Consider the following 25,391-nt stretch of genomic DNA (forward strand, 5'->3'; position numbering starts at 1 on the left):
CTACAGTGAAAAGGAAAACATGCTGGTTTTCTTTAAAAATATGCCAAATTAAATCACAGATCCATAGGAATTAATCTGCAGCACACCATTCTGGTATTTTTCACACGTCACGAAGAAGCAAGATTGCATAACCAAATGAGAAGTCAGCCAAATACAAGTAATCTGTCAGGTTTTTAAGAGAAGGCTCTCCAAAGTCTTTGCTCTTTATGCAGACATAAGGTTGGCCCCTGGGTGCTGCTGGGCATGAGGAGGCCCTGGAGGTGCCCACCAGCAAGGCCCAAGACTCTGTCTTCTGAGTAGATCTGCCTTCCTCCTAAAGGCTCATTTTCACCAGGGTTTTGAATAGACTGGAAGAGCATCAGCAACTTTATTTTGATTTCTTTCACGCAGTAACATGTCCAATCTATCTTAGCACTCTGAAGTCTAATTTATTGAGCATTATTGTACTTTTCTTGAACAGCAGTGCTGACAATCTTTCAAATGATTTTTTTCTTTTCTATGCAGGCATCTATCAGTGCTGATAAAAAATGACCGATAATTGAAAATGCCATAATCAGAAAAGACCTCATGCTTTTATTCTTCAGGATAAAGAAGAGAATGATGCTATTGAACATTCACTTTGAAAACAACTAAACCGCTGTTTTGTAATCATGAATTCTATTTAACCCTTTGAAACTACAAATCTATGCTGACATACTGGTTTCTAGGCCTGCCTGTCATACAAGAGCAATATTTGTGAATGAGGTACCTACTTGCAGGACAGCCATGGCTGGCAGGAACCTCTGGAGGTGGTCCCGTAGTACACCTGCTCAAACAGGGGCAGCTACAGTGGGCTGCCTGGGGTCATGTCCATTTCAGCATTGAGCATCTCCAAGGATGGGCAACCTGTTCTAGTACTCAACCAATCTCACAGTAAACTTTTCCTGATGTTTAAATGGCATTTCCTATGTTTCAGTTTGTGCCTGTTGCTTCATGTCCTGGCAGTGAGCACCACTGAGAAGAGCTTGGCTCTATTATCTGTACTCCCTCCCATCAGGTAATTAACCACCTGGATTCATAGGAGCTTCTCCAGGTATTAACAGGGATGAGTAAAGTAGGTGCACACAAAGCAGGTGGGACAGGAGCTGTTCTTGGTGAGGGTTTGGGACAGGAGCATTACAACTGCCATTAGAATGATGAAAGGTCTATTCAGACTTTGCTGCTTTTGGGTGGTTTGCAACATTCAGGATAGTAAACTTACCTATGACACTCAGCTCTGCACTGGCAAAAATGATGCCATATCTGTTTTCTGCTACACACTGATACATGCCGGCATCCAACAGGCTGACATTTGTTATTGTGAGCGAGCCCTGCTCTAGCTGAACTCTGCCCTGTAGGAAACAGTAAAACAAATAGAAAAGTAAATAAGGAGATCCCTCCTTAGAACAGAAACCCAGCAGTGGTTGTGCTGTGTTTTATACCAAGGTGGACAAAAAGATATGTAGCAGTAATGGGAAGAATTTACATGCTCCAATCTATTTGTGCGCCAGCTAAATTTATATCACGGTAGATACTAAATGGTAAAACCAATATAGTAGTTGGCAAATACAATTTAAACGGGAGGACTTTCCCTTGACCTCTCTGTGATTTAATATCCAAACCGTTTAGATTAATATCCCTTTCAAATAGATAAACCTGAATCAAAAAATGCACCTCTGTTCTATAGTGGCATATCACAGCCAACTGTTTTCTTTAAAACATTTAAAACAATGGTATTACGAGTATATATGGCAATGAAGGCTAGTAAAGCTGGTTGCCATATTAGCTAGCACAGAGAGAAATACTTAAAACCCTCTGCAGTTTACTGAAAACAATATAGATGTTAATAATTTAATGATCCTTTACTTCGTATCAGCCACTAATGTGGTTTAAGTACAAGACCATCTGCTAGTGACCAGCGTGAAGCAAGTAAAATTAGTGTGTGGAACAAAAGATCGGGGTATCATTTTTCAGCCTAAGGATATGGAGCTTGTGTTATCAATTTTAATAAGTACAGCAAAGTGTTCCCTCCCTCCCCAGGAGTTTCACCATTTAAAAAAACCAGTAATATAAAGAGCTATTGGCTTTCTACTTGGCTGTAGGGCAGAAATCTAATGTTTGAGCAATCTTTGTCAGGGTTTGATCAAATCTGGGCTGCCATATTCTTTCACAGTAAGTGAAGGGGAAAAAAAATGCTGGCTACCATGAAAGCAACGATTTGGTCACTTGTTTTCAATTTGTAGTTATAACAGGAGGGATTATGGCACTGAGAGATGACTCTCCAGTGAGAGGCTGGGCAGCCATGGTGGTGGGAGAAGGTGCATTTCCCCAGCTCCTGTGTATCACCCGCCTTTAGACAGCTCTTCATGTCCCTAGCAACCGCAGGCCATGCTCCTGCACAGGGACACAGCTCAGCAGGAGCAGGAACACCGTTAAAGACCAGCAGAAATGCTAAGGTTTCATTAGCAGCTGAAGTTCACCTGAACAGGATTTGCCTAGGTTTGACTTCATTTCAGGAATGACCTCTGAACACAGAGAAGTCGTGTGTCTTGCTTGTCACTGACAGCAGCTCTTCTGAAGCCATACAGTGGTGCCCACCAGGCATAGCAAAGGACTGCCTACACAGTGGGGGGGGGGGGGGATATCAAAGCAACACTGTCCTTTCTGTTTCCATTCCAAAAGTAATAAAACATACAGAGATGAGAAACCTGGCGGAGCATGAAAGGACTTACAGAGCCTGTGACCCTCCTCCTCAGCAAAGGGCTCTAGTGGTGCCTACCTGGGGCAGCAGCGGCTCCCCATCCTTCAGCCAGCGGTACGAGGGCTTTGGTCTCCCGTTTGCTCGGCATTCCCAGACGACACTTTCCTCTATGGCTGCATGTGCATTGTTGATTTTCTGAATCCAGCTGGGCTGAGCTGCAGTGCAGAAGTAACGAATAAAGTGTTATATCTGTAATCAACAGCGTGCTCTCTCGGTGCAAGCAAGTGACCATTTCTTTCTCTATTAGCACATTTAAGGGTTGGATTTAATAACACGGTCAATAACTGCTAAAGACAGCTTTTCCCCTGAGTCCACTTCTGCTTCTGAAGGTGGCACATGCAAGATCGGAACCTGATTTCATTTTACTTGTAATTAAAACATTTGATGAAAAACAGTAGCTTCAGAAACCCTGATCATCATACAAAACCAAAGCAACAGTCCATGTGCTACCCTTTTTTTATTAATGGCACTGTTAGACCCCTGGTCTTTCAAATAGAGACATTTTCTTCTTCAGCATCTATATGATTTAGGCTTCAAAACTCTAAAATTTAGCATTCAACTTCAACACTTGTAATTTGGAGCTACCTTTGCATTGAAATTAATGTTACTTAGGTCTGCATGGTTGTAGGCACTACTTCAGATCCTAATTCTCAGTCTTTCCTTACATTAGGGATGTATCTCCAAGTACCACCATAGGAAGATATTCCTCGTGTATGAAAAAATTTTGGACACAATACTTGTATTAATGACATTGAACAAACCTTAAAAAGTCCAAAAGCAGATATCGGAGATACATTTTGGTTGAATTTGGTTAAAACTGGCACTGGCAGTTTTCAGACACTTATGACATGGCTTAAGTTTATCCAGACTCCACATGCAAATTCCACTAAAATTGCCATGTGTTTTTGGAGGCTCTACAAAGCCTCTGACTTCCTTATGTTACTTTCACAAACTTCATCTGTCTCAATATACCTAAAATACTTTTTAGAAAGTCCCATTGAAAAGGTGAGCAAGTTCATATTTTTCTACTGGCATATGGCTTATTTTGGCATAAGAAAATCTTAGTAGGAAGATATTGCCAGCAGAGGTCTCCAAGAACCTGGTTAATACTTTTTCTCACGTAACCAGATTAAAAAAATAATTAAGATTACTCAAAGACAGGCAACAACTTTAGAGATCTTGGGATAGGGACAGGTCACAGGAAGGTCTGAAAGGACAAATTAAAAAATATCATATCAATATGGTAAGTTCCATATACAGTTTGTATGATTACACTGAAAATATTGGTACGTCTGCCACGATGTGATGCTGGAAACACACACATTTGGAGATCTGAGTGGCTTTTCAAACTATGTTCAGGCTGTGACAGATACGTGCATAATCCCACACCTACCACACTACACACTGCTCTTCTCACTGTGCCTACAAAGCACAGAAGAAAGCTGAAGAATTCTGCACAGCCTCTTAACTCCAAGGGACTTGTGAAAAAAGCAGAAAGGCGAATTGAATGTAATGACAAGGCAGAAGCAAAAAGAAGGAGCTGACAAGGAGAGGCAAGCAGTGTTCACGTCTCTGACTGCCCCTCCTGCCCCTGTAATAGTTTAAGCTTGTTTATAATCTGTATCTAAAGAGATATGAAATAGAAGGCTTTTAAATGTAGGAAGATGAAAGTCAGTTCTGTCATATGGAGTAAGAACTCGAACAATTCCATCGAAGTGAGACACGCTGCGCAATTGCAACGGGTTCAGTGGCTCAAGGACATTTGCAAATTACTCATGAATTTACATATTTACTATTCTAACAGCATCCAACTCATAATTTTGAAGAGAGTCTTATAACACCGCAGAAGGAGCTCTATAAAAATCACACAGATCCGCTTGTGTTTTTAGCAGTACTGAGTATTTCACTGATTTTCCACCTGAAACCAGCCAGCCAAACAAAAAAATCAGACAAAGCAACTGAAAATAACCTGATAAGCAAGAACACCCATGAAAAGTAACATCTGTGCTGTAACATGTATGTGTATGCTATGTAAAAAGAAAGAAAACTCTTGTGTGGGAAAGAAAGAAAATTCAGTATTGATCCTTATTTTAGGCAGATTCTGCAAAGGGAAAATTCTCGCTCAACACAGTAAAAGACTACCTGTCCTGTCTTTCTCGGGTACTTTGCAGGCTGCACATCTGAGCTCCTGCCCTAAGAGTGCTGAGACTTCAACATGCAGTATTGGAAGCTGCCACCCCTGCTGTTCATTTTACCCTTTTCTGCAGCACCCATGAGATGCAGCCTTGGACTGTGGGCCACTTTTCAGCCCTCCAGTTATTTTAACCGCTCAAACTTTCCATCCTAAAGCCATTTATGATGCAGGGAAGTACAGAAGGAGTATAATAGGTCAAAAGATGAATCTCAGTGAAAACCAGAGGAGTCCTTTGTTTCACAGGAGCTTCGTTCTCTGCTGCTCTTTGGGAGAGTTTTCTAATTAGGTCAACCTCTCCTTTCAACAGTTCTTTTCAGAGAATAGCAGGCACACTCCTGACTTAATCTTGAGTAATACACAAGGGCTGGTTCATGCAGCAAATATGTTTGAGCTGTCAAATGAGAGCTGCCATAACATAATGAAATTTGACAACTTCCCATTGGGGATAATATGAAGACATGGTAATACGACACAAGATTTCAAGCACGATAATTAAAGTAATTCAAAGAAGGATACGAAACCAGCTCCATGCTACATTTTCTGGCATAGCGACATCATTTGAGATAATGACAAGGTTTAATTTGTGACTGGTAGTAGTGCTCTAGAAAGAAATCCTTCAGATCATTTCAGTGGTGCTGACCAAAGATGAATTCTTTCATATGAAAATGGTCTGGAACTATTTTGGGCCTACTTGGAGTACTTAGATATTACTGGCTTTGGAAACATACTGGAGGAAAAATATGGTACTAAAGAAAAAAATTACATGGAAGCTGATTAAGAATTCATCTGAGTTGCAAGAAAAATTCATATGCTAAATCTATAAAGTGGAAGAAAAAGCTTAGAAATATAAGCATGACTCTTATATCAGGATAGCTTTAAAGAAAAATATCCCCCTCCTAGAAGATGAGAGCTGTCTGAATTTGTACTCAGGAGGGATGGAAGAAAAATCATGGCAGTAGTGCAAAGAAAATCTGTTTACCTTTGATCACCTTACAGTCTTCACCAACACAAAGTGGGACATTTTCAATCAGGTGACTAGGACAGTATGCTCAAATATACTCTTACTTTTCTAAGACCAAAAAAATCCAGAATGATTCCATCTTTCATTGTAAGAAAAAGAAAGCTAAAGTAGGCACTAGAAAGCTGGACCAGAAATCACGTCCTAAAAGGCATTTGGAAATGAAATAGCAGAGCTGGTGATGATGCATCCCATCAGAAATGAGTAAAAACCCCAAAGGATTATGGGAACATTGTGAGAAATAAACCAGAAATAAATCTGTAGGACTTAGAAGTTGTCTGTGATTTCAGAACAACCAAAAAGACTAAAGCAAATGAGGTACTAATACATATACAGAATCCAATTCTCAGTCAGTGTATATTGATTTCAGTGTTCCTAAGCCAATTTATAGCAGCTGATGACCTAGTGCAGGCTGTGTAATTCATCATTAATGGCAGATGAAAGGCTGAATGACTTGCCCATTACTATATCTTTTCTAAGGAGATTGACACTGAGCCCAGGATCAGAAAACTCTAAAGACCAGAAAGCCAAGCATAAGAAGCAAGAAAAACAGATGGGAAAAATAGATGAGTAATTATAAATAAAGAATGCAGCCAGTGTATAAGGTTTGTGCCGACAACTGCATGCGTCATTCTGGTCCAAATGGGGATATAGCTTCTGTAAACAACCCCCTTATGTCCCTAATTTGTTATCCTTAACAACGATCCCAGGAATGTGAAACCAGACTTTGAATTACCACTTCTCCTCTTCTTTTCCTTTCCTCCCTTAATCCCTTCATCTTTACCTCTACTGCCAATTAAGGACTATTTGAAATCTATACAACCTCAAAGCTGTGCAAATTCTCCACCAAAGTAATTTGCTTGAATGCTGCACCTCCATTTGTCTGCATCTTTGGAAGGTTCACCACCCCAGCAGGATGTCTCCATTCCTCTTGTCTGGAAGAGTAACCAACATGAACCAGCCTAGCAGTTCTGCTTGGGACTAAAATAGTAAATATCAGAGGAACATTTGAAGGAATTAACCTAGCTGGTAAAATACTTAAGTTGTCCCTAGCTTTTACTCAGCTCCTGTTCCAGAAGCTACTCTGCACCATTACATGACTTTCTCCCCAGTTATGCTGGACACTAAAAGACTGTAGGTATTACAAGTCCATTCACAGAGACCAGTCCTCAGATATTTATTTACTTTTCATACAGGATGGTCCAGACTGCAGCTACCCAGGGGAGTGAAGGAGGTGTGGGGTGCTCTATGAGTAGACTTTACACTTGATATCTCATGCCTATTTGCATTTTTGTTTCTCCTGCTAGAGAGCTATTTTCCAAGCCAAAATGATAATAATTTGAACAGTTTTTCTGAATCTCCTGAAAATTGATTTCTCTATAAGAAGGTTTTCAGCATTCCCTTGGAAAAGGAAAAGTGGAGGAGAAATGTGTCTATTCTCTGTGAGGAAACTTGTTCTGGATGCAAAAATTCTCTTGGGCAGCAACTTTTTTAAACCTCAGAGTTATTCCCACCCACAATAAAGTCTGAGAAAACACGTATTCCATTGGCAGGAGTCACAACAGCCTCCCTCTGAGCAGTGATTTTCCCCAGGGTGAGAGTAACTAACTGAGTCTGGGCACTGTGACGGTCGCTCTGAAGGCCAACTGCCCTTTTCTGGAAGGATGGATTTGGCTGTTGCCAAGTGTTTAAGTGGTGGTTAACCAAGAGTTAAACTGGCACAATATTCTGTAATGACACAGGATTTGAGAACTATGAATAAAATGAACTTTGAATAGAAACAAGGGAGATGCCTGAAAATGAGAAATCAATTGGCAATGTATCTGCATAACAGGTAGCAAACTGGGTTTTCTAGTGAGACATGTAAAATTGTAATTAATAATATACACTTGTCCTAATCATGTGATTTTTCTTGCGTTTTTATCAGTCCAGAAACTCATTTTACTTCAAGTGGCTTTGAATTTTCAGCAAATTGTTTGTGATATGGGACCTAAACTGAATAGAGACATACAACCGCCTGATTTTCACTTATGCAAATTTCCTTTTTAGACCTCTAACCGTAATGAAGAGCATAATACAATTTATATTTGAGGTTGTTTCATAGAGTGGCATAAAGTGGCTTTCACACAAATAAAACACAGGCCCACTGATGAAAGGGAGGCTCTTTTCACTGCAAAATTATGGAGCCACATAAATTCCTGGTGGGACTTTGATTTGAGAAGTATTTAATCTGAAAAGCAGTCCAGCCAATTAAATGGTTTCTGCTGAATATCTTACAAATGCTGCAAAGAACCGTAATTAGTTACAAATAAGAGCGTCTCTCTGCTAATGCGGATGCTGCTGCACTGACACTTTTAGAAACCATTTTAACTGCAATTTTTTGCTCTTCGCCTTGGCTTGCCTGTAAAGTGCTGGGCTGGGAGCAGATGAGGCCATGTAAGACAGTGATGATCTGACTGGAAAGCCCAGTGCCAAATTGAATGGTTTTGGTCATAATTCTGGCAGACAAATGCTCCCAGTGGTGGTGTAGCTCCTCAGCCTGTACTGGGGTGCCTGTCCCCAGCCCAGCAGCCCTACCTGCATGGCAGAGCAGCCTCTCCCAGTGCTGCTTGTTTTGTCCTCTCACCACCAGCTCCATTTAACATGCTTATATTTAAACAGACAGGTATTTTTCCTGGTTTCCGTTACTCAGACTCTATATGCCATTGGGGTGGAGGATATCAAGAGGTTGCATTGTCTCATCAGAGGAAGTCAATACTGGAAAGTGTAAATGCACACTGAAGCAGATCCAAAGGAGTAAGCACTGGCATAACCATCTCCTTTCAAACTTTGCATTAAAAAATTCACTCATGTTTTTAAAAAGCCTGGGAGAGCAATATGCTGGTGTGGTGGTACAGAGACCTTTGACAATGGTCAGCAGGGGGAACCTGGCCAAAGCACATCAGTGGAGCTGTAGAGAGGCAATGAGGCCCTTGTCCATCCAGGAAAAAGGCTTTGAGCACAAAGATAAGTAACCACAACAGACTTGAGTTTGTTAGGTTTGTGCTTCTGCCTGTTGCCTCTTGTCGCACACTCAGGACAACCTTTGGGTTGTGCCTGTCTGACAAAGGAAGATCTGACTGAAATGGCATCTAAACTTAACATGAATGAAACAACATCCATGATGATAATAAATAAGCATCTCCTTGATGCTGGTTTTATGAACGAAAAAGCAGTTTCTTTTTAAATTAGCGAGCTACTGTAATCTGTTTACTGTACTTCTGCCAAAAGGAAAAAATTGTTGGCGTTGCCTTTTGCTCAATAAATCTTGGCCACACAGAGGTTTATCAAATTTAAAATTTATGAGCAGCCAGATTAAATATAGAATCAGGTCAATGGGAGTACTTCCAAAATGCTGCGGATCAAAACACACAGCTGATGGCGTGGCAGACCCTCGTTGCGGAGTTCAGTGAAAGAGCAGGCACTCAAAGCAGAGGCGATGGTGCAGCTGGTGCTATGTGCTCCGGCTGTGCCAGTGCTGCCTCATTTTGGGGACCTCACCTGCCCCAACCACAGGAATTTAACTGGCATGGGGTTAAATTTGTGAGGAACAAGCTGCAAAGTCAGGAACACAGTGCAACATGCATTTATGGCTGCTAAATGAGGGTGGAAAAGAAGATGTTTTGCAGTTTAATTCGCTGATTTGTGGCAGGTGGTATCTGGTTGGGAATGACTGACAGAACACGAGACTTATGGCAAGAAAACAAGTGGTATATTGTTCAGAGTTATAATAGTCAAGGAAGCAGGTATAAGCCACTGTAATTGCATTAACATTAACATGTTTTCTATCATGAAGGTCTATCTATCAAGTGGGACATACAGCCCTCAGAACAAATGCTTTTGGAGAGCAATAAAACACAGCCTGTTGCAGGGGCTCAAAGCACAGAAAACGGAGGAAGAACAGATCTTGCAAGTTTAATTAACCTTTCCTGTTGCAACAAGAATGTCAAACAACTTCAGTGTCACTGATATGCTAACAGAGGAAAAAATAAACATTGATACAAGAATGAAATACAGCAAAAGTCAACCTTCCCTGACAACTTCCAGGACCACTGAAAGAAGCTGACAGCGGAGGCAGCACTGGGTTATCTACAGTGAACAGGCAAATTTGAATTTCATTTTCTTTTTTTTTCGTTTTTTTTTTTTTTTCTTTTCTACTATTCAAAGACACAGATAACTGGGTTTAAAGGAGTCACAGCATTAGAGCCAGATTGTGATCTCCAGGGCGCACATCATGACAGAGCACAGCACTGTGTGCAGACAGCACATCCAACTGCCCATATCACATCCTTCTCTGCTGGGTGCCATCCCCAACCTGCCAAAGCAACCTGAAAAGCTTTGCTCAACATTACAGTAGTATTTCAATAACACTTCTCAGCTTTAGAAAGAAAAATGATCCAGGAAAAAGACTTTCTTTGAGCTTCAAATGTTTGTATAAGATGTTTACAGTAAGTTACTTTCCCCCAAAATAGTTGTTGCTACGTGAAGCTCCAGAGCCTAGCTTACAGAAAGCAGATTTTTTATAAGAGATCTGCAAACACACTCCTTGAAAACAGAATACTTATCAGCCAGTAACTCATCTTCCTCAAGACAAGGATGATATTGCAGTCAACTACCTTTAAAACCAGTAACCGGGAGAGGTGGCAGGCTAGCACCTCTCCATAGGGAGGCTCCCCTGCTCACATGAAGAAAAACATTAGCCACAGCGTCAGCTTTTGTGTAGGATCTGCAGTCCTCCAGCTACAGGATCGAGACTGGTAAATTCATTATGGCAATTTGATTATAACTTAATGTATGCTATGGAGGGAGTATACCAAAGGTTTGGTTTACTGCCTTGAAGGAAGGCAGGTTTGGCTGTGGGTTGTAGAGCAAAACTGTACAACTGATAAGGCTTTTCATTTACTGTCCACATGGGAAAAATCAGGAGAAACTTGCATTGCTTGATGAACAGAAAAAGCAATTTTCAAATCTTTTAATTAAAAAAAAAAGAAAAAAAAGAGTTTGAATTAACCCAGATTCTTTTTTAATATGAAAGATTTCACTTTGTTCTTGCTACTTCACTCCTTTTTAATGTTTTCTCATTTTATGTTTTAAAAGGAGAAGTATTCATTCGAAATGCAAGCCCCAAAAGTTCTGATTTCTAAATTAAAATGTCTTTTAGGAATATTTCCAATTCCTATATATGCTTAAGAAAAAAATAAAATTCAATCTAGTTTTGCCAGGAAGGATAGATCCCAAACTCTTTTTCAGCGGCAAATTTACTATAAATCAAAACCATTCTCATCTCTGGAGTCCAGCCCAATGTTCCCTGCTGACAGAAGTCAGGCCCTCAGGAGCATTTGGGGCAGAAAACAAGGAATTTTTCTCCATGTGTTCCATAAGGAATGACACTATAAAGCTCCTGAAGATGATAACAGGGCAGCAACAAAGAAATATTCTTATGACAGTGGGGAGGTCTCTGCACACCTGAAATGTGGGATATGTAACCTGCAGCCCCTCCACAAAATACCAAATAGAAACTAAGGACCAAACCAACAGCCCAATCATACCTCTACAACCCCAATCTTTGACTCTTGTTTACCTCTACACAAGTAAATCCACAGTAACTCAGAACAGGTAAAAGTTTCCCCCTGCAAACTTGGTTCATCTCCTAGAAGCATTTAATTTTCTTCTAATAATCTCTTAAAAGCATTTAATTTGGGGGCAGGCAGATACTTGTATCAGGATTAGAGGTACACACATCTACTTAACACAGAAGGCCTGTGAAGTTTTACATTTTTGTGTGCCCTGATCAATGGCTCTGACTTCAGTGCAAGAAGAGCATGTGTAGTAAGTCTTTGTGTGAACAGGCTCCAACAGTGTTAAATCCCAACTTTCTAGGCTGTGCAACCAGTGGCTCCTCTTGAAAGCAGTCCTTAATTGCTTGCAAGCAATTAACATTTATTAACACAAGCTGGGGCAACACATACGGAATAAATCCCAAGCTGTAACCACCATAATTCTCCACCAGAATACCTATTTCATCCTCACAGCCACAGGAAAGCAAATGAGCCATTTGGAAGTGTTTTCTGTATGTTACCATGCCAATGTCCTTCCAGCTACGTGCTTTTGTTCCAACTGCTCTGATTCTCAATTAATATGCAGCATTCAGACAGGTTTTATTTCAAATCACAACCTTTTTGAGATGTGCTGTTTGTAGAAGAAAGCAATTTTAAAAACAGCCCCAAAAATTACTTTCTCACAACATATTTACTGCATATTGCATTTGATACAATAAAACCCCCTGAAAGCTGGCATTCTGCTTACCATAGAATGTCAGTTGTCCTCGTGCCACATTTTTCCCTCGCACGTTTTCAGCTACGCACTCATAGAGTCCAGCATCTTCCTGCTGAAAATTTGGGATTTCAAGAAGTCCACTTGATCTGTGTCTCCTGGCTTTTCTGGGTATCTGTTTCCCATCCGCTCTCCTCCAGCTAATTGTAGGAACGGGGCTAAATAAGAAAAATAAAGCAAAATAAGACTTTCATTAAAAGCTATGGGTCTTTTCCTGATAAGCTGTTGTCTGAACAACTTAACACCGTTTCATATTGGAGGATGTTGGAGATGTGGTCAGTTTGAAGCACAGGATCTGAAGCAATTTTATTATATGTGGCTTATAAACATACATATGTATACCAGTGGTGTATTGCACACACAGTTTTAAAAGCAGAAGGCTATATTATTAAAATAGCAATAAATATTATAAATTTTACTAATACTTAATATCAAAGTATTATTAAGATGCTGTTTTAACGAAGTGGAATTAGGGGTTCTGCTGTGGCAATACATCGATTTTCCTATCAGTCCCACATTTTCATTTCGGAAGTATTGCCAGAGTTTGCTCAAGAAAGAAGAGACATGTTTCAAGTGTGGCATGAAACCTCAAAACAGGAGAAGCACAAACACATCTTTACACAAAGTAAGTTATGTCTTCTCTCTTCCTTGGGAGAGGAAGTCTATTGTTTTGGTGAGCAAAGTCCCTGCTCCTCAAGTCCTCTGGCTGTTATGAATGCGCTCCTGCTAAGGAAAGTGAATGATTAGGAAATCCTGCAAACTCTACAATACAGCACTATGAAAGGGAGAAGCTGGAGGAATAATAATAATGGATGAAAACTTACTTCCCCAAGGCAAAGCACTCCAGTTTCACCGTTGTTCCTTTTGCAGATGGAACTGTTTCTGGGAACTGCACTTCTATTTTCGGCTCATACTCCCCCATCACCCCTGTGAACATAAAATAGATGCTAAAGCTTGGTTGAATTTTTGCAATAAATTCGCAAGTGTTCCCGTGCTAGCACAGAGCTGTTCTATACATCATTACTTGCCCAATTAATCCATTCATTTCTAACATGGCCTGTTTCTAACAGCCGTGTAGTGTGGGCTCTTTTCCCATTTACTGCCAGAGGAAAATCTGAACCAGAGCTCCACACCATCTGCCAAAGATTAAAATCTCTTCACGGCTCTGTTACTTTTTGGTTTTGAATATTCGGGATTGTTGCAGGTAACTTGTGAAATAAGGAAAGCAATAATAAGGGAGGTTCACCACCTTCTAGAAAACGAAATGCGGAACAAATAGCCATTAGAAAAAGTTTTAAAAGCACTGGAGCTATTCGAGGCTTCTATTAACTTCAAGGATTTAGATGCGCAGAGATCACACTCTTTGGGTAATTTCTTTATTTTTACTGCACCAATAAATCATGTATCGTAGCAGCCTCTTTACGGAATTGTGTTTAAAAATTTGTGCACATAAAAAGGCCATTATATTTATGATAAATGGCTACGTTTCTAGTCACTGCACTGTCTTAAAACCAGCACATATAATTTCACCAATAGTGATTACCAGCTAATTGATGATTGCAGTTTAAATCTTAACTGTGCGGCACTTCCTGGATGTTGGCCAAGTGCGGGGCGGGCAAATAGAGCACAGGCTGCAAGGCGGGAGTGGTGCTGGATCAGACCAGTGGAATGCCAGCAGAATGCACAAGTACAGGAATGAGAGAGCACAGGTAACACAGAAATGTGAGAGCATGATTTTGCAGAGAGATTCAGGTAAGTCCAGGCTGCAATGCTCCATTTAGGCCCCCTGCTTTGCAAAGAGGATGCAAGTAAAGCCTTTTTTCTTTACTTTTTCACAGTTCAGAGTTTTAAAGTCGAAAATGCTCAGTATGAGGCTTACATCAAGTCTACCTTTACTTGCTGACCTGAGTATTACCTGTTATGGTGCAATAGCAGGTTACACCATCTTTCTTCCAACCCTTAATTGCAAATAAGCACTGCTGCTGCATTATATAAAGAGGAGCTGCTGCACATCATCAATCATCAAAATTAAATGCATTTATTAATAATACAAGCACTCTCTCCATAGTCATGTCCTGGTCAGCACATACAGCAGGAAACCTATGAGTCTGCATCAGTGCTCCAGCATTCACACAATGTACAAACAAGAATTATAGGGCACACTCTCTTTAGCCCTCTTCACATTAACACTGCAGCCCTGAAGGGCTGGAAATGTCTATTACAGTTAACATCATGGAAAATGCTCTCTGTTCTCCTGGTTGCGACACACTAAATCTTTGCAAACTTGCCTATATTTCTCCAGACTCCATGCAAAACATTTGCTGGGTGAGGTTCCGCCAAGCCAAGAGCAGGTACTGCCCAGTGACGCCCAAGATCAAGGCTGGGTGTAGCATGTGGGAATAGCAGCATTGTGTTGCTGATACTGGAACTTACTGGGACATTTTCCCAGAAGACTATTTCCAGGTCCTGCAATAAAGCCTGCAAATTTGGCAGAGGAAGATCTCCTGAGGATATGTTTTGCAGGAAAGTCTGACCAGATTCAGGCAGCTGCCTCACTGTGGAAGATGCTGGCTTTCAGGCTTGAGACTTACCTAAAGGAACCATGGTCTCCATCACCAGTGAAGGTACCTGTGCCACCAGCCATCACCTGCCCCATTACAACCCAGGCATGCGAGCAGAGGAGATGCAGCTACCTCCAAAAGCTCTGCAGGCTCTGCGGGCAGCCAGCTGGAGGGTGGGAAACAAGACGGTGACCAAATAACATGGGAGAAAGGGAGCCAGGGCAAGGAGCCACCTTGCCCCTGTCAAGCAGCCCACTGATGGGCCAGCTACCAACCAGTCCTCAACAAGCAAAAAAACCAGACTCATCTTCATGGCACATCAGATGTTTTATGTGTTTGCATTTCAGAGGCTTTCCTATTTTTATTTCCAATTTCAAAGCTTAAAAACATGCTTTTGGATTAAAGTCCCAGGAATTTAGAAGCAAGTAATTTGTCTGAGGAGATGATACACATTTCCTGACAACACCTGTGAAATGTTAAAGTTTAATTGGCCCATACAGCTGCTGCTGATGGTAATTTTATTCCAGTACTATTCCAGTTCCTTCCTACTATTACTGTTTTAATGCCAATGTAAAAAATCCTAAGTGCATTTTAAAGAGAAGAAGTACTGCAAGAGCAGCGGCTCTCAACACCTGTGTGCTCCTAACAGGCTTTGCCTGGTGTTTGTTGCAGGGCTGGGATGGCCCAAAGGGACCCAAAGGTGCTGTGGTAGCAGTGGGGACAGCACCCCGGGGTACCTGATGCTTGTTCAGGGAGGAACAGTGCTAAGACTCCATGTTTATATTAAACAAAGGAGACAGCATTGCAGGTTTGTTCCCTTTCCTCTTCTCTTCCAGTCCATATCCAAGCTGCCAGATGGCCTCTCTGGCATTCAAACTTAAATCTTTTTTCTTCTGAGCTGCAGTAAGTGCTACAATCCTAATGGACAACTTTAGGCTTTAGGATCATTCTCATTCTTCAGTGCTATATACATTTAACTATTTATTTTCTTTTCCAACATGGAAATATCTCAAGAAAGCCCTTTCCCCACAATGGGACGTACCAGCCGGTAATACCAGGACTAACTCCTATACTTCAGAACCAAAGCTGAAACCAAACACTGACACCTTGGGAAACCTGGAAAACTGTGCCTTCCCTTACTTATTCCTCTTATGAACTTACAAAGGGAGAGCTGCATGTCATTCCCAAAGACATGTGCTGGAATATGGGTGCACATTTCAGGAGGACGGGTCCCAAACTAAGTATGTGCAGTTTCAGGCACTGCTACGCTTACATGATATTGTATTTAAATGTTTTATCCACCTGCACTGCAAGCATCCTCACTGCCACAAATTCATATAGCTACATGAAACTATTTAAACAGGGGGTAACTGCATGCGGTTGTGGGAGAGAATTAAGAGGGACAGAGGAAAAACATCTTTTCCCCAGCACACACTGTACTTAGTGCGGTGTATTTATCATCATCAGATAACCTCTGTCCATAGAAACAGAGCTTGAGCTCATGCTGTCTTGGCATGTCTGTTCCTACCACCATCCTGTAACCCTGTGTGATATTTACCTCTCCAAGGAGGAAAAATTGTCTGAGGATAACTAATGGGATAAGAGGCACCTTCTGCTTCCACAGCACAGAGACAGGGAAGGAACCTGAGTTCTGTCAACAGGAGCATGTACCGCTGGTTACTAAAAGCTGCTGCAAACATCAGGAGATCCATAACTCTGAAGCCTTGCAGCTGAAAACAAGCAAAAAAGGAGCACAAAAGGCCCAGGTGGGTAAAGCAATCTGCCTACAGGATCCGATTTTATTCCCTACACCCGTATCTTTTCCTTTTACAGATTACAGCTCAAAAACCTGGCGCTGTAAAGCAAGCAGCGCTTCAAAAAAAAACATGCTGAAAAGCTGTTTTCCAGGATGATTACATTCCAGTCAAATAACCACAATGAAAATGGCAGGTATTCAGTGTAAAAAACCTAAATGATTTACTACAGTCTAGAAAAATTACTGTCATAATTTGATGAAGAAATGTGAAAAGAAGCCTCAAGGTTCTTGTAGGCATCTTGCGATCCCAACACGGCAGTGGCATGTGCTCTGGGCAAATGGGGACTGATCGTTAGTTTGATGAGCAGGCTGAACACTGGCTACAGCAAGAATACCCACCATGTAATTCATACACCTGTCTGTTAAAACCGTTGAAATTCTTGATATCAAACAACATAGGGCCAGCCAAACTGTGAGCATCTGAACTCTGTTTTCTTCCTACAGCTCTGGAATGGGGAAGTTTTAAAGGTTTTTGAGTGACAGATTATCACCAGCACAAAATGACAGAGCTTTCTCTTTTCCTCTCTTCAATGCAGTATGAAATAATTTAAAAATCCAAATACAGGTACATTCTTAGTTCTACATAACCATTCAGACAGTATTCCTTTCAGACAGCATTCTTTTCAGATAGTATCTTATACCACCATTTGCCTCTTTCACAGTAATGGGGCTATGTATTAACTCCAGGGACCCATAATTCATTTTGCATAACAGCAAAAATGTTTTGCAGTTTAGAAATAACTTTGATTTTTGAGAGAAACAGAAATTTCAAAAGGAGTTAGTTGTAAATTATCCGATTTCTTTTGGAATTCACAAAAAGTATTTCAACTTGAAGCCAACCAGGCAAGAGCTCAGAAACTTCCAGCAAAAGACCATCTTATGAAGGGTGCAGTGGTGGAGGGCAGACTGTCCCAAGTGGGACTCCAGTCCTAGAGCCCAGGGCTGAGCGGTCTCAGAGCTGCAGCAACTGGGGTGGGGGGGAAAGGGAACCCCCCATCCCTCCTCCTGAACTGCACAAGGGCCCTGCACAAATGGCACTCTGCTGCCTGCCCAGGCAGCCACCAAAGGGGCAGCTCAGTACATTGACTGGGAGAGGTACAGGATGCATTTTTCCCCTCTTAACTCACTAACTGAAATTAAATGGAACTGAAACATTAATTGCTGATGAGCTAGCCTCGAGCCTACTAATTTAAAGTGTTGTAAAGAAAATAGCGTGTCATATATATTAAGATATGCTGGACATGTCAGATATGAAGACAAAAGATAAGCAAGACAGATTTACCAGTGGAAATAAGATGTGCCTCACATTCTACTCATTTCTGTTGTTTGTGCTTCTAAAGAGACATATATAATTTCTCTTTCAAGTGTGATAGCATGTTTGATTTTACAGGGTTAACCTACTGGGAATGAAGAATGGAGACCTACTGATTCTTAAAATGAAGCTTGTCTGTAGTACTGGTGCTGTGTTATTTCAAAACACACATTTATCCGGTGCTCGGCTTTCTAGTACAGCCATGTTTGGCTCTACGTATACAACAGCACCTTCCTTGTTTAACTCAGGAATGCATTCCCCAGGCCCTCAGAGGTTCAATTAAAGTTTCATATCTTTAATAAACAGCAGAGTGCACTTCAAAAGAATCGGAGAACATTTCTGTGAATTACCTCAGGAAGGCAATCGGTCCCTGTAAATAAAGCAGAGTGCGCGGAGGAGTGATGCACTAGGGTAAAGCCCTTGGCAAGGCACTTTACAATCAGGCTGCCTAGCAATCATCCCAGCATCAGACCCATCGCGGAACAGGAGCAAATGTTGAGCTTGATTGTGATAAATGGAAGCACTTTCAGCTAGGTAAGGTTTACATAAAAGTCCTGTTAATGTAATACTTAAAAATATTTCTCCTTGAAACACTAAAAATGTTGGTATGAGACAAATTTAAGTATTCCTCTTTATCGTACATGACTTATTCTGGACTCAGAGGGACAGATTTACTGCCACTGTGCTTATAGATATGCAGCCTGCCCTGTAACAGCCCTGGATAAGCAGCTCTCATCATGCCTCACAGCCTAACTGTGGCACTTTCCCATTACCAACGTGTCCAAACTCCCTGTCCACAGGAACAGTGCTAATGTGAAGGGGATGGCTATGGGCAGGAGGCTGGCAGCAACAAGCCTGTATTTTTACAAGCAACGAATTTTTGTCAAATACCACTAGGTGACAATGAAACTTCTTCTAGAAGAAGCTTCTAATAATGAATTTCTATTTCTGGCACAAATGTCCTGACTGTTATCCTTTAAACAGACAAATTTTAATTAATTTTAATTGCAAATTAGCATACAAATTTATTTTTCTTATCTACTAAAAAATGACAATGATACAAATCAATTGTCTGGATAAATTTAGAAATCCTCTTTTGGTTTCTTCTTGCTTTTTTGTATTATTCCACAGACAACTAAAAATAGCACTAATTCTGCTGGGAAATACAGCCCAAGCTAACAGTTACCGAAACAACAAAGTGCCTTTGTTCTCTTTTGGGCTGCATAAAATGAGCAAAACTAGCATATCCAAACTCTAAAATCCATTTTATTTCCTGTCCTTGGCTAAGTGTCACCATGTTTCTGTTTTATAATTATTGCCTGAGATTGAGAGTTGTTCCAGTGGTGGGAAGAGCAACCTTGGCCACAGCATCAAACTCCACCACTGTCTGTGACACTGAACCACAGCTAAAGCAGAGGTGTCCAGCCTCACCGCATCTCTGCACAGGGAAAAATCTCTCTGATATAAATATTTCAGGCCATTTCTTAATGTCTGGGTGACAGCCAGTCAAGTGAAACAAAAACAAAACTCTCCAGCCCCAGCCCCCAGTTCCTGTCCTCTAAGTCCTACCGTCGTTCCTGAGGATGAGCGGGGTGGGGGGGCCCAGGACCCTGCTGTTAGTCACAGTGTTCGTCACCACGCACGTGTAGTTGCCCACATCTGAAGCTTCCACCTTCGCGATGTACAAATTCCCAGTCTCTTGTGAAACGAAACGGCGATTGTCCTGGTGTACAAAGGTTGGGTACTCATTGAAGATCCATGCGTAGGTGAGCTCTGTAGACACAAGGTAACATCAGTCTCAGTGACAGGATACATGTTCTCATGGGGCACAGTCTAGTGCTGGACTCCTTCCCAAGTCAGAGCTGGAGCCCTGGAAATTAGTTTCTCCCTGCCCCCTTCGGTTAGGAAAATTGGATATATCACAGTCCACAAAATGATAACAAGGCAAACGTTTTGCAAGCTCTTATCTTTATGGCTATGAATATAAATTTCCAACTGTGACACTTCTGAACTGACAGACAGATCTAATATTCTTGTTGCTCCTTCAAGTTCTTCCAGTCCAGCATAGAAAGCATTTTAAAAGAATCTCACCTTTTTGTCATGAACATTTCAGCCTGGCTCACAACTTTTCTTTTATTCTTTCTTAATTAATTTTTTTCCTTTAAACACAGTTTGGAGGCGGATTTGCCACGTGTGTTATCACACTCTGTGTACTTTATTCCTTTGGAATTTCTGAATCAGCAAAAAACTGAACACTAAGCAGCTGTAATCCTCTATATGACTAGTTAGTACTCTGTTTTATAAGGCATCTTTGGAAGTTATTTAAACAATAACAATATAAGTGAGATGCTGCAAGTGGTTGCAGAGTTTGTAAGTGAGGTTAATGCAAAACAGCCCTATAATATTTGCCTACGACTAATGCTCAAACACCTTGAAAATCCTTGAGGAACTAAAGTGAACACAAGATTGCTGTAGTTTTCTAAGGGAACACTAATTATACTAAAAAGCACATTCTTATTTTAATACTCTAATGAGTCATAACTGTAATTGACCTCAACTACCATTAGGTACTTTGGAAAATATATTCTGCCCTCATGTTCCACTGTTTACATATGTAAGAGGCTGAATGCTGATTGTTGGCTTTTATTTATTTATTTTCAACAACAGGATTATAAAATGCCTGCTTAGACTTTTAGGAAGATATGCTAATTATGTTTATGTGGGAATATCTAATCATTGTATTTACACATGTGCATCTAATTATAAGTAACCTCATGCTGATGTCAAGAGGATACTCAGAATAAACAAGGTACCACTTCTCAGCTGGCTTATTATTTTCTGCAAGTAGTTAAGTTGGTTGTTTGCTTTTTTTATTTACTCTTGGTGAACAATTATCTTGCTCCTCCAGAAGCATCCAGCAATAGGCAAATAAACACCATGGCCCTGCAATGCACAGAGGCATTTAAATTTGAGTGAATCTTCACACAGCAAGTTTCCACCGAAGCCCCCTGAGCTCTGCAACAGAACACCATTGTGCGTCGATTGTGGGATGGAGAATTGAGTACGTGTTCCTCAACAAAACCCTTGGAACTGGAAGGGTCTTTTGGATCAACAATTCCTGTCCTTCCCTAACCTTCCCCAGGAAGTTACATAATCCTATTCATAAATATACCTGAGAAACAGCAAGGTTTTGGCTCCTACTTTTCTGTTGTAAGTTGGTATTCCTTGAATTGCTAAGAACCCTCTAATTTTCAGGTTAAATATTTCCATTGCTGGTCTAAAGCTATGTGCTTCTGGGCTAATGATGCCTTTAGCTTAAAGAGTTCCTGCCTCTTTGCTGGTGAGAGCCATCAAGAGCCCTTCTGCCTTCATTTTCAAGACAGGCTTTCCAGTCTTATAATTGTTGTAGTAGCTTTTCCTAGCTTCTGCCTTAGTTAAAAGGCTTAAATATTTGTGTCATTTGAGCTGAGTGCCAGATGGAAACCCTGGGTAAGCAGGTCACAGGAGAGCACAAGGCAAATGTAAAGTTGTGCATATAGTAAAGAGGTCTGATAAAAGCAAGCACCAAATAGTGATGATCTGGGATTCCTCTACACAGATGAACCCAGTGCATGGGAAACTAAAGTGCAGAACATCAGAATCTCCTCAAAAGCCATCTTCAAACTCTATTAACTTGACTACATAGAAGTGAGGAACATAACGTCTGATGCCACAGCTCTGCCTTCCTTTTATTACAACGAATCATTGTCCAGAAAAATACAACTACCCAGCATTACTCAGAATTAGATATTAGCAGTAGTCCATTATCGCTATATAATATTTAAGACAATTCTCTGGGTAATTCGCTCTCTCAAATAACATGGGAGTAATGGAATATAGAGCACAGGGAATAACATAGACTGGAACACCTATAAGTGCTCTTGCTTGTGTAGCAACATATAAATAAATACTATATCAAACTCACTTTGATTTCCTCAGAGATACTAGTGCAATATTTATGTCTTTTCAAACTTGATGGATTTCTTTTGATACGTCTTCTCATGCTAATTGCTATGGAAGTGATAGACAGTTCACATCCCATAGGCAATTTGTAACAACTGTGTAAACAGACACTTAAAATACAGCCTGAGATGGCTCCTGGTGACCGCATGCGATTGAAACGTTTACTGAAGTTACAGAGAGAGTCTTTCAGTACAAAGAATGAGACGGAACAGGCAATTCATGGTTCTCTAATTGCACATTAGACTCTACATCCTCAAAGAATTTATTACAAACTTCTTTCTAATTTGGGGCCCTTTTCATGTAATTTTGCTTAATTTACAATGCTTTTAATTTCCCCCTTAAAGCATGTTCAAGTAAGTCTCAGAGAATATTATCCAAAGATTTCTGACCTATATTTGCTGGTTTTAATGACAAGCAGAAACAAGCTGCCATCCCATTGCCAGCAGTGGTTTTCCACTGCAAAGACCTCTGTCGTACTTTGGTACTGCACTTCTCTTCGTTGCCCTGATGTACTGGATTTCCATGATGGACCAGAACAAGACTGAGACTTTTGGGTGGCATATCTTCACTTCTCAAATGATTATCAGCAAGGATAGGAGATGACGTTACCCGTACAGTTTTGGTACAGATGGTCTATGCACCCTGACTTGAGGCATCACCAGACTGAAGATATTCAACCCTGAAACTTTTCTTACTCTGCTGACTATGTGAAGAGCCTTTTTCATCTATGCAAATCCATACTGACTGGTTACGCACTCTTGAGTACTTGGAATACCCACACAACCAGCATAGGCACAAGCTAGAAGAAGGAAAGTGGATTGTAGATTTCTGTGCACAAGCCTACAAATTGCTAGGTTCTTTTGGTCCAGACAAATGACAACAGAGAAGGGGAAGCGCATCCTAAATTGGTTAACATTACTCACCTACTGAAAAGGAACCAACAGAAAATTTGGGCTCATGAAGAACAATGGAGATAACAGGCACGTTAGCAAAAGCTTGATTTGACTTTGAAGGACAGTGGAAGCGATCATCACAAACATGTAGAGCTGCAAATCATTCCCAGACCAGATATGTGGCAGGAAAGCCCACTGCATACCAGCAAAACATCAACCTCTTCTCCATACTGCATCCCCTGTCACTATAGTCAGGTTTTCAGGAGAAGCTCAGTTGCACAGAGATATCACAGCACATTTATCGTTAATATTTATGTCTCTGTGCTAGTGACAGGCAGGAGAACATGCTAGGCAGTACACGGCAGCAGGTTATACACCTCTGACATCCATCTATGCAACATCAGGCAGGAACAGCCTTGATTCAAAGCTCCACAGGCAGCCTTTTACTCGAGTTCCGGTTTGCAAAGCTGTCTTACTTAAACATGTGGCAGCAATACCAAAGAAGAAACCAGAAGCCTTTTTTTCTTCACTCTTTTCACCCTTTTCAGAGACTCTCTTACACCAGTTGCTCCCCCCCATGCTCTACAATGAACAATGCTTAGGCTACCTCTGGGTTTCAGGACCAACCACAAGTATGTACCCTGTATCACGTATAAGTGTCAATGAATATTTCGAAATAGAATCCAAGGCTTCTGCCACTATTTCATGGCTAATTACCATAGTTGAACAAAATTTAGAGCAGTCAGCAGTTGCTGTCAACTTTAGTAATTAAAAAGGAAATAAATTATTCAAACCACTTGAATGTAGATTTAGGATGCTTAAGATACGCCTTTTCGATTTTATTATCAGAGAGCAGACACACTTTTTTTAAACCCCCCCTCCCCCCAAAAAAAAAGAAATGTTCTGAGCCGCTTCCCAGGGCACCAGCAGAGAGACCTGGCAGCCCTGTGTCACACCATGGCTGCCTTTCTGGAGAAGCTGAGCCTGCTCGGGTGCTGAGCCCAGCACCTTTGCTCATCCTGGGGAAAATGAGACACGCAAAGGAGTAGAATTTGCGTCACTTTGCCTTGCTGCATGGGTTTTGTCTGGGTTTTTTTGTTTGTTCTGCTCGGCAAAGCACACATTTCTCCTGGGTCTGCCTTTCCTGAGCACGTTCAGATCTCATAATTTTTCTAACGCATTCAATGATAAACTATTAAAGCACAAGTCTCTTCTGTGCTGCCCACACAGCACTGCTTGAGACAAGAAACAAAGCTAAAGACACTGTAGATTGTAAACTTTCTCTAAACGATAGCAAATGCAAAAAAAAAAAAAAAAAAAAAAAAAGGCTACTTAAAGCTGAACAGAAATACTGCTATGAGTAATTATCACAATTAGACTGTATGGTTTACCAAAATTGTGTCCTCCACTCTTCTGTCATCCTATTTTGGCTTTGCCTTGCTTTTGCCTTTTAGTACAAAAACCTCTTTTCTTGATTTTTTTAAAGTCCATAAAGTCAGTGCTGCCAGTTAAAAAGGTCTCTGCAGCTATTATGGGAAAAGCTATTAAAATATCAAGATTATGGTAACCATAAAGCTGCATAGAAGAATGAAATTTTGAAATTAGTATTAGCCAAAAAATGGGGATCATTTATCATTTTTAATAAGAACAGTGTGGTACAATACACTATTATTTTTTTAATAGGCTTTACTGAAAGTTACCGAGATTAATCCAATCTTTAATGATTCCTACAATTTTGATGTTATCACCTACTATGTCACTCTCAAGTTAGACAGGCAGCAACTTTTTCAGTGTGAGATGAAAGATTTGCAGCATTTCCTGTAAATCTTGAAGTACAAAAATTAAGCTTCCTTACCCATGGCAAGAGTGAAATATGAAATCAAGGAAACAGAGAAAATCCTCCCTTCATAACAGTCTCAAACAACCCAAACTGTAACTGCAGTAGGACAGTATTTTGAACTAATTTTGAGGCTTTCTGAAACAAAGGCTGAGACTCATCCCAGTCTTATAAAAAAAGATCAATTTAAATCCAGATATGGTGAATGCGGCTCCATGAACTAGGTTTGCACTTTCCTTGACCACGCAGTTCCATAAACCTATTACTGCTTTTTTACATTTTCAAATGCAATTTATTCTTAGGTATGGGAAGTGCTGAAGTTCTCCTGTTTATTTTACTCCATATCTCTGCTTTCCCTGTCACAGACTGGGCCCTTCCAGATACAGCCAGCAGCAACAGCGAAGTCACGCAAAGCTTTTCCTGAAGAGAAACTATTCCCTCAGCTACTGCATTGCAACTGATGGTAGTGAGCAACTGGATCTAGCATTTTGCCTTTGCATGATTTACTACAGACACATATTTCTTGGCTCTGTGTGCATTACTGTCTGAGCCTGCCATAATCTCAGTTTCCATTAGAGAAGCTGATGTACACACCTCAGCCCTTCTT

At 40.8% G+C, this 25,391-nt stretch overlaps 1 protein-coding gene across 4 annotated transcripts in view; it reads right to left on the reverse strand.

The window, feature by feature from the left end:
- Positions 1-25,391, reverse strand: part of LOC136018300 (contactin-4) — a 336,419-nt gene that overhangs the window by 62,607 nt on the left and 248,421 nt on the right. For all 4 annotated transcript variants that reach the window (XM_065687395.1, XM_065687396.1, XM_065687393.1 and 1 more), the window contains 5 exons: positions 19,622-19,825; positions 13,188-13,290; positions 12,337-12,521; positions 2,798-2,934; positions 1,241-1,370 (listed from right to left, as the gene is read on the reverse strand). In XM_065687395.1, the coding sequence (XP_065543467.1) occupies positions 1,241-1,370; positions 2,798-2,934; positions 12,337-12,521; positions 13,188-13,290; positions 19,622-19,825 (759 nt within the window). The remainder of the gene's footprint in view (positions 1-1,240; positions 1,371-2,797; positions 2,935-12,336; positions 12,522-13,187; positions 13,291-19,621; positions 19,826-25,391) is intronic.

This window comes from Lathamus discolor, chromosome 7 (genome assembly GCF_037157495.1).
Source record: "Lathamus discolor isolate bLatDis1 chromosome 7, bLatDis1.hap1, whole genome shotgun sequence".
Classification (NCBI taxonomy): domain Eukaryota; kingdom Metazoa; phylum Chordata; class Aves; order Psittaciformes; family Psittacidae; genus Lathamus; species Lathamus discolor.